Consider the following 9,733-nt stretch of genomic DNA (forward strand, 5'->3'; position numbering starts at 1 on the left):
TAATGTGTAACAATAAATAATATATGATCAAATAATTAGATTACAAATTTGAATATTTTTTTTCTTTACGAGTTTGATTCGTTTCTCAAGATATATAAAATTCGAGAAGCATGGCGTTTTTGTTTGATTTCCGCCTGTAGCTTTTTCGGACAGAATGACATATTTACGTGTTCTCGAGCTTTACGTAAGCCGGCGCGTATTTTCCGTCCGCGAAAACACGAAGTTGCTTTATTTTCTCTTCGCGTTACGCGAAATTGGTAACGTGCCATTTTGCGTATCGCGAAACGGCAAATAAATCCCACCTGTTCGCTCAGTCGAAATCGCGCTCATTAATCTTCGCGCAAAGATTATCGCGCAAGCTCAATGACACATCGAAATAGGTTTGCTCATAATTCGCGATTCATTATTCGCGCTTGAAAGTTAAGCTAATTGGAAATACGTTATCGGTCCGCGAAACTCGAAACTTCGCCACTGAAGCCGCTGTCTAGACGATACGTTATTTCCCGACTTTGAGGGATCATGCGAGAAAAAAAAACCGCTACAGCGAAAATCCGCGAAAATTAATTGTAAGAATGAAGGAAGATACTTGTGTGTTATTTTTTCCGAGACTTATCGAGATCCTTTATAAAGATTAATTGTTGAATAATACATCCTCGTTTAGTAAAATAAAAAAAAGTATCCTATTTTTTGTATTTTATTTTATATATGTATAATTTTTATTTTATACAATTTATTTTTCAATTTTTACATATTTATATATATATATATCCAGAAAACACTAATATTTATATAGAACACATTCTCGTCTCTCTTTTATCTCTAAAAATATATATTTTTTAAAATAGATATTTCGATCATGTTCTCTAAATTAAATTCAAAAATACAATGGAATTAAAGATATGCAAAAGGTTGAATGTCAAATGTCGATTTATATTACTGATTTTTAGACGATTTTATGGAAAAATTGGAAAAACATGTTCGCAGCTTTGTGTACGTTAAACTTGGAAAATATAAAATAAATTGATCCTTTTTTCACGGGAATAACGTAATATGATTCTCAAAGTATCAAATCTGGTAAAAATATAGAATCTTTTTATAACGTCACATATCATAAAATAATCTCATACGAGTTTCTCAATTTTCTACGTGAATAGCGACTGACAAAATTTGCAAACGTCTCTGATAAAGATTGTAACATTGCAGAGAAAGCATCGTATCGCTTTGACGCGGTATGTTTAAAATAATCGATTATCGGAAAATGTATATTTTAGGAGAGCGTCTCGCACACACACACACAAAAACTTTGGTACGAAACGGAATATATTTCGTACGCATGGATCCGTCTACCGATATTAAACAGCGCGGCACTTCCCTCATGGGGGGAATCCCTAATAAATTCTCTAATAAAAGCGAAAAGAAGACTAAAAAGAAGAGAAAAAAAAAATAACTCACTGTTGAAGACTAGCAGCTTCCGCGTGGAGCCGAGCCGCTTGATGGGTGACTTGACGCCGTCGATCTCGTCCTCGTCCATGATCCCTCGACGACGATGTGCGGACCTTGATTCCCAGCTCTTCCTCGGGGCGCGAGGGGACGGGAGGAAGGATGCGCCTCGCTGCACGCACTCACACGCACTACTCACACAAACGCGCGATGTATATACTTGCACGTAGATATGTGCACGAGAAACGCGCGCCGGTTGCGCGTTCTATCGCGGCGCGAACGATATAAAACAGCCGAGAGACGTGAAGGTAGACTCGCACGCGCGCGCGCGAGCGCGACACTCGCCGCACTTCAGAGCATTCGAGTCTCTCTCTCTCTCTCTCTCTCTGAGAGAGAGAGAGCACGAGGTGTCCTGGTCCTGTTGAAACCGGTTCGATGTTACGACGATGCTCTACACGAGGAGTCGATCGCGCACTCCCGCACTCGCGTGCACTCGCGTTTACTCGCGTGCGTGCGCGCGTCGATGCGCGAACGAATGGTCGAGAGGGGAGAACTGATGATTGCTGGCGGCCGTGTCCTCCGATCCGATCCGTCTGACTGAAGTTAGCCGGGAGCGCGCCGCTACTTAGACGGCCACTCGTCGCGAAGTGCCGGCTGACTCTGACTGACTGGTAGCCCCGACTCACGAGGCCCTCGAGGCCGCGCCGCGCGGCGTGGATATTCTTGGACGAGGAACGCGTATTAAATTCAACCGCCGCGCCGATCAAGCCTGAACACCATCGCCGCGTTTCACCCGCGACGACGCGACTCGCGTCTCAACACGTCTGAACACGTTTCTCGGTGGCTCGTTGCCTGGCAACCGTTAAATAATTGCCGCGCTCCAACGCCGACGGTACTTCTAGCGCCATCTGGCGGGAAAAAATGAAACTAATTAGAAAATTAATGTAACTTGAGAGGTAAAGAAGTATTTGTTGATATAACATGGAAATAAAAATAGATTTAATTTTATAAGCAAAAAATAATATATATATATATGCATATATGGTTGAGTTGTTTGAAAATAAATTAAGTTAAATAATGAAAATATATTGAAATATATATTAGAGCATGACACTGTCATCTGTTTAAAGATCTTGATGAAACAATTTTATGCAAATATATGTTCAATATTATCCTGCGATTATTGTTTACACAATTACATTCTGAATTAGATAAAATTATAGATATGCAAAAACAAGTATTTAAAAATTTAATGTAGAAATTATCCATCTAAAAATTAAGAAAAAGATTTTGCTTTGGAAAAAATACATGTTCTTTGATTAAAAACTATTGATATTAAAATATTATATATGCATATATGTACTATGACTAATCATTATTATAAAATATAGTATAATATATGTATATTATTCAATTTCTTGAATTTGCATTATTAATAAACATAATTATTTCATATATGTATAATATAATTTGCTTCATAATTCTACTTTACAAAGTTCTTTTCTCATTATTTTTTTATAATCAAAATGTGAGCCAGGAATTACTGTATCTTTCACAAACATTATATACTACTCAAACTCACACAGAGATACATCAGTTTCTATGGCTACAATGTGCAAAACATTATTCTAGTAATACCTAGCCATCAAGTGAACAGCTGATTTCTGTCACTTGTACTCTTCTTCTCGAATATAAACAATTAAAATCCCTCAACTAATATTCAACTTCAACCAATTTCTGACGTTCCATCAAATTTTCAAGATATGGACGCCGAGAGGAACAGTTCCAGTTCCGGTAGGATCGGCGAACGGCAGATTACCCGCTGGCGACGCGAGCATCCGGAGGATGCACCCGTCGTCAACTCGTCGAATAAGATCGAAAGACCGCCGACAGGTATTGTGAGACCTCAGAGCAAGTACGAGCGACCGAGGTCACGTCGAGGACACAAGGATGAATCTTCGGAGTACGTCAACTCTGCCACCTTTCGCTCGGCGACGCCCGGACGTCTCGCCCTGGCGAGACCGCCATCGGCGTCCTTTGTATCCAATCGTGCACCAACTGCAGGCATCACCAGGATGAGCTCCGGACTGAATCGTTCTGGCACCGGAATCGCGACTGCCAAACAATTCAATGTCATGGTCGACAGGCCGATTACGCAGCACGGAATAGCAGGCATGCGACCGGGTACCACCAGGGGTTTACCGATGACAAGGTAAACATCGTCTTGATAACAAGGCATCATCAAAGGCTTAATAATAATCCTAATGAAAAAGCAGAAATTATAAATACTTTGAATCTCTTTTCAGGAAAGAAATGTTATAAATCTCCTGTTTTATATTGTCTCCTCTATAATAATAATTATTATTATATTTTCGGAAGAATTATCATTTGAAATATTTGTTTGCAGACAAATTCAAGATAAGAGATATTACGAGGGCCTGTTACAACTGAAGATACGAGAATTGACGCAGGAAATCGGGAGGATAATGAAGGATATCGAGGTGCAAAATAAGGAGAAGGCCACATTTCTACATTATGACAAGAGGGCCAAGAGTTTGGCTGCAGAACTGACGAATCTGCAGACCGAATTAGCGGACTACAATCTTGTGGTGGATAAGATGACCCTAGATGTGGATAAGGAAGTGGTCGAGGAGGAAGCCAAGGAGTTGGCGTTGATGAACGAGCATAAAACAGCGGAGGTCGAGAGGATGTTCGAGCAACGGAAGGAGATGGGACAGAAACTTCACAAGATGGAAAAGGATATTGAGAACGAGAAGACAAGAACGGAACAAATCATCGAGGATATGGATCCGCATACGAGAGAGAAATATGACAATCTGTTCCGGCAGAAGACGGAATTGCAGGAGCAAGCGCAGCAGATGCAGCGCGAGTTGGATCAGTTGTCGAAGGAACAAATGCAATTGGAAGAGCAGATAGCTCTGTCCCAGATGAAGCAAGAAGCAGTGAAGTTGCAGGTGAGGATCATTGAAGCGGAAGAGAAGCGAGACAAGCTGCGGGAGGAAGAATCCAAGAGATTGTCACCAGAGGATGAGAAGGAGCAGCTTTTGCAGAAGATCAAGCGCGACAATAACGACATCGCCGCGACGGAGGCGCAAATAGCGGAGAAGGAGAAGAAATTGACGGAACTGGAACAGCATCTAGAACAATTAGAGACTGACATGGAGGACAATAATTCGGAGAAACAGACCAAGTATCAGGAATTGTGTAAGCGTGAGGAAATGATGGAGGAATTTATGTCTACGTATGAGCAAAACAAGCAGGAGGAAATGGAGAAACTGGAGAAGCTCGAAAGAGAGATTGTCGACAAGTTAGAGGCCGTGACAAATTCGATAGAGAACAATGAATATCTCACGGAAGCTGAAGAGGTGGCCGTTTTACGCGACAAGTTCTTGTACAAGGATTACGAGATCGCACATCGTGACGATGACTTTGAAGAGTTGAAGAAGGATTACGCGACCATGCAACAAACATTCAATAGGCTGAGAATCCTGGAGGAGAAATTGCAGGTGGAGTCCAAACAGTTGAAAGAAAAACTGAAAAAACAACAGAGTGAATTGATTGTTCTGGAGGATTTGGATGGCTTGAAAACGCGAAATGACCACGAGCGAGATGAATTAATCACGGAACGCGAAGGACTTGTGACCGAGGAAACAGTTTGCGAGAATAAACTTAAATCATTACAAACAGAATATGATAAGCTTAAAGAGCGATTGGAAAAATATCCGATTTATCCAGAGATCAGTAGCCTGGAAGAAAAATTAGATAAATTGAAAGAAGACAAAACAACAATCGGAGAATTCATAACAAAGGAAAAGGAGCGCGTCAATTACGAACCGCTTAAAGAAAAAGCCTTTAAACTAATTAATAATTATAGTACGACACTTCAAGAGAATTTAAAATCTCTTTATTAAACAATGATTTTATTCTCTCTTGAGATAATAAAAGCTTTACTCGAAAACAATAATAAAACAACTAACAGTAACAAGAAAACGATAGAAATTCTCAGAATTATAGATTTTATTACCTTGTCATTGTACTTTTTATTGTGATATTGTTATTTAAGAATTCCTATCGTCCACCTTTCTTATTATGTTTTATTTATCTTTGGATTATCGTTATTTCACATGTATTAGTTCTAATTTAAAGATTACTAACGTTTATTTTATTCTTATCCTGTTCAAACTCTGGAGGAAGTGGAACTTTATTTGCCTGTAGAAACTGAATAAAGTTTTTCTTGAATTTTTCACTGGGCTCAATATCCTTTTCACACATTAGTTTCCAAAACGCTATTGCGTCATTGCAATTTCCTGTTTTATCTGTAAATGTAAATATTATCAATATCATAACAAGCTCATATGCACATTTTAGAAAGTAAAAATATGCTTACTGTAAATAGAAAGGATCATTTCACTTAAGATAGTCTGGTCTATCTTACTTGAGTCTGGAATTGCTTTGAAGATCTTCAATAAGTTATCTACATTATTGTTTCTTCGTGCATAATTGTAATAAGACAAAAGGTTATTCATAGAAAATAGTTGCTTCTGCAATAGAAAAACATAATGAGAAAAATGTCAATTAGAATATATAGTATAAATCCAGGAAATTGAGATCGAGTTTTAAAAATTTCAAAAAAAATTATTCACAAGAATCAATTATTTCAAAATACCTTCTTATAGATTATATACAAATTATAAAAATTTCTATATATATATAATCTGTCTTTTATTGTATTATATATTTTTTAAAAATTTGATCAATTTCGTAAGTTATCCTAAATTAGAGAAATATAAAGCAAATGTACTGTAATTAGGAAAGGGTTTCAATTACCTGCAATAAATTTTGCATTTCCTTCGTCTTGTCTAATGTAGCCAACGCTAACATTAGCGTTGTGTTTGCAACATCTATGTTGCGTATATTACACAATATATCGTATATCATTTTTATATACATGTCCGCGTTATGCATTTTTGATCTGTCTTTCAGCTGCAACAATGCCACCAACAATTCCATTGCTAATGGTGTTTTGTTGTGCTTTTTGGCGCATGTGGCAAATATGTCTATAGCAGTCGCGATGTCCTTGCGCTCTAATGGTATCGCTACCAGTGGCCTCAACAGCTCGGTAGTTATAGTACAGTATCCCTTCTCGAGGAGCAGCTGCAACATATCTTTCGTGTTAGAATAATACTGACTATGTGCTAACGTTTGTAAAAGTAGGTAACAGGACTTCTGCGCGTCTGTATATGTATTAACATTATTGATCCTATTGATAATTTTAAAGGCTTTCGTATGTTGATTCGCATTCACCAACGCGGTGGCGAACATCACAATTTTGTTGTTATCTATCAGAAACTTCCTAGAGTTGGCCTGCAGATCAGATAGTAATATCTCAGCCTCCTTCATTTTGTTTTGTTTGACGTATAGCTCGAACAGAAACATTTTCATGCCGGGCGTCCACTCGTATTGGCATGCGTCAATCTCTTGTTTTATTTCCTCGGCTTTCTTCAAGTTGTTCTCGCTACAATACGCCTCCATCAACCGGCGTAGAATGGTTCTGGTTCCGCGATTTTTGCTCTTCATCTCTATCAGATAACAAGCTAATTCCGAAGTATTCATATACTTCGGATGGATCATTGTCGAGAGCACCGATTCCATCAGATGAGTATCCACTAGACTGTCTATTTGCTTCAATATGTATACATCTTCTCCAATATTAAAATTTTCGTTCAACAATCTGTTCTTGAGAATAGTTGCATCTCGTTGCGATATTTTGATTCCGTGTTTATTAAATTCTTCCAAGAAAGATTGCAAAGTCTGCATGGTAAAACGTTTATCGTTCAATAACGTCCTCAAGAATAAAGGGACGAAATTTTGATTGTATGGAAATATTGTTAATAAAAATACACAGGTCTGGATATCCTTTGTGGCCATGTAAGCACGCACTAGAGGTTTCATCAGTTCTCTGTAATGTATTCTGTATAGCTTACTGGATGAGCACAATAATTTTATATCTTCCATCCGATTGTGAGACAGTAGAAAGGATATCAGGGACGTACACACAATAGAGCCAGGTACGCCATTAATTAATAATTTTTGCAGAGAAATATTTACATTTGCGGTATTTATATATGGATACACATGATTGAGCAGCGTATCATGGTCAAATCCTACTCCTGTATCTATCATGTGCTTTATTAGAGAGAATATCTTTGCTTCCCCCTGATTATAATGTGCTTGTGCTAATAAAGGCCAATAATAATGTGGTCGTACCTCTATATTCTTTTCTCTCATCGCTGCGAATATCGCGAGGCACAAATTTTCTCTGCCTAGCTTCAAGCCAGATTCCACTACATTGGTCAACGCCAGCGGTTCGCATCCAGAATCCACGAAATCGGTCGCATATCTCGTGATGTCGTCGACCGATGCATTTAACATGACTAATTCGTTCAAGAACTTATTTACAAAGCTTTTCGCAACATCCTTTGTCGTATCATTCCTCGCGTAACAATTTATAATCGTATGAGCATCCATAGCTCGATCGACGCGAATCAATTCTATTATCGTCTTACTGATCTGCGACTCGATAGTTGGCACAGAAGCCTTTAGAAAGTTCAAGACAACGGGAATGTGTCTGCCGTTATCGGACAGACTCAGAACCTTGATCAATCTCAGAACATTCATGTCGCTCTGTGGTTCGTCGTTCAATATTTTAACCAGATTTGGAATATCACCGAGTTTCGCATATCCACACGCCAGCTCTGTATACGCTTTGTCCATAGATAGTTTCACATCCCGCATGAGTGTCATCATGTGTTCTGCTTGAGCAATATTGCCATTGGTCGCATAGATATGCACCAAAGCATTGAATGCATCCTCATTGATGGTGACGTTCTTCTCTTTTATCATAGACATGATATCCTGCAGATGATTGGTGTTGCCCATCTTTGCGACTGCATTGAGTAGCAAATGATAGGTAGTCTCATCTGGCTCCACGCTCATCTCTGCCAAGAACTTCTTAGGATCCACAGAACTCGAATTCTCCGTATGAACATTCAGCAAAGTATTATAATACTCCAACGACAGTTCTTTTTTGGTTTTTTTCGCAAGATGCCATACCTGTACATTAAAATTCAATCATTATATAGTGAACTTTCTCTTTCTGTAAATATTATATTATAATATTCTCTTTCTGTGAATATTATTTATATATATAATATTATATATTATATTATATTATTCTCTTTCTGTTAAAATGTTATTTATTATTTTACATGTTTGTGCGCTTATTTTTGAAGAATTTTTCATGTTGCTGATGAAAGAATTATTATTCTAAAGGTATCATTTCATGTACAGCATGCTGCTGCAGCAGTTTGTTGCTATTGGTGAAGTTTAATTAAACGAACAGTAAAGGCGGCAAAGCAGAACATGCAACTAGTTATGATTCTAATTGTTATTATATTAGTTAAATAATGGATTTTAAGAATAAAGTAGATTATTATGAGAATATAAAAGCAAAAATCGTAATTTTAATCTCGAAGTAATAAGAGAACAAAGAAATATGCTCTATAAATTTGATCACGCGTCTGATTTACTGCTGTGTATGAAAAAGCATCTTCAGAACAATTTTATTCTACCTGATCCACTAAGTATTGCCTCTCGGTCGTCTCCAGGTCGGACGATAGACTGCCACAGCACTTGAGTAGCAGCACACCGGTATCATGAGGTAACTGATAGCCGCTCTCGTCGCATAATCTAACAACCTTCTTCAAACTGTCCCCCGACACTCGGCCCTTCTTAATGTCATCGCACAACGATATCAATTTGTGATCGATGTCGTCGATCGACGATTGCGGGACCGTCGTGCCTAACATCCTGACACATATCGCGTAATTCTCGCAGGGTCGCAGCTGCGACAGGCCGTGATGCACGTACCGGGAAACATAACCTTGATGTGTCGCGTGATTCGATATTTTGCGCGACGACGACGAAGACGTCGCAGGCAGATGCGAGCGGGCAATCCGCGACTTCGTACCAGTTCTAAGAAGCGTCACGTATCTTGTCAGATGCAGCATCTTGTCAGTTTCGATCATCGTTGAGCCAAACACGCGGATACGATCCGCCGGTTCGGCGTCGAATTTGTGGTTAAGTGCGACGTACGAGAGCGGCGCATGCGCAGTGTTGCCACCTGTGGTGTTGCCGTGCGCAGTACCCCCACTCCCTACCGCCATGCGCAGTGCTGTCATGCGTAGTGTTGCTCTGCGCAAGTACGCAGGCT

General features: G+C 39.1%; 3 protein-coding genes across 4 annotated transcripts in view; 1 reads left to right on the forward strand and 2 right to left on the reverse strand.

Annotated features, from left to right (window-relative positions):
- LOC114939899 (SLIT-ROBO Rho GTPase-activating protein 1) overlaps positions 1 to 2,259 on the reverse strand; it is a 75,777-nt gene extending 73,518 nt beyond the window's left edge. The window contains 1 exon segment of the mRNA XM_085482635.1: positions 1,453 to 2,259. Coding sequence (XP_085338761.1) covers positions 1,453 to 1,531 — 79 coding nt within the window. The 5' untranslated portion in view covers positions 1,532 to 2,259.
- Positions 1,888 to 5,705, forward strand: LOC114945515 (intraflagellar transport protein 74 homolog). 2 transcript variants are annotated; one of them, XM_085482636.1, is made up of 3 exons: positions 1,888 to 2,396; positions 3,202 to 3,652; positions 3,848 to 5,705. In XM_085482636.1, the coding sequence occupies exons 2-3, from the start codon at positions 3,204 to 3,206 to the stop codon at positions 5,370 to 5,372; spliced, it is 1,974 nt and encodes a 657-aa protein (XP_085338762.1). In that variant the 5' UTR covers positions 1,888 to 2,396; positions 3,202 to 3,203; the 3' UTR covers positions 5,373 to 5,705. The 2 variants fall into 2 exon arrangements, with proteins under 2 accessions (XP_085338762.1, XP_029177610.2); XM_029321777.2 differs by lacking the exon at positions 1,888 to 2,396 and having other exon boundaries at positions 3,065 to 3,652.
- bsf (bicoid stability factor) lies at positions 5,538 to 9,633 on the reverse strand. Its single transcript, XM_029321775.2, has 4 exons — positions 9,093 to 9,633; positions 6,289 to 8,574; positions 5,849 to 6,002; positions 5,538 to 5,777 (listed from the first exon to the last, which is right to left on the reverse strand). Exons 1-4 carry the CDS (start codon positions 9,546 to 9,548, stop codon positions 5,602 to 5,604), a joined length of 3,072 nt encoding a protein of 1,023 aa, XP_029177608.2. The 5' UTR covers positions 9,549 to 9,633; the 3' UTR covers positions 5,538 to 5,601.
- Between the last annotated feature and the right edge of the window lie 100 nt (positions 9,634 to 9,733).

This window comes from Nylanderia fulva, unplaced genomic scaffold (genome assembly GCF_048542155.1).
Source record: "Nylanderia fulva isolate GAGA-0341 unplaced genomic scaffold, ASM4854215v1 Scaffold21, whole genome shotgun sequence".
Taxonomy (NCBI): domain Eukaryota; kingdom Metazoa; phylum Arthropoda; class Insecta; order Hymenoptera; family Formicidae; genus Nylanderia; species Nylanderia fulva.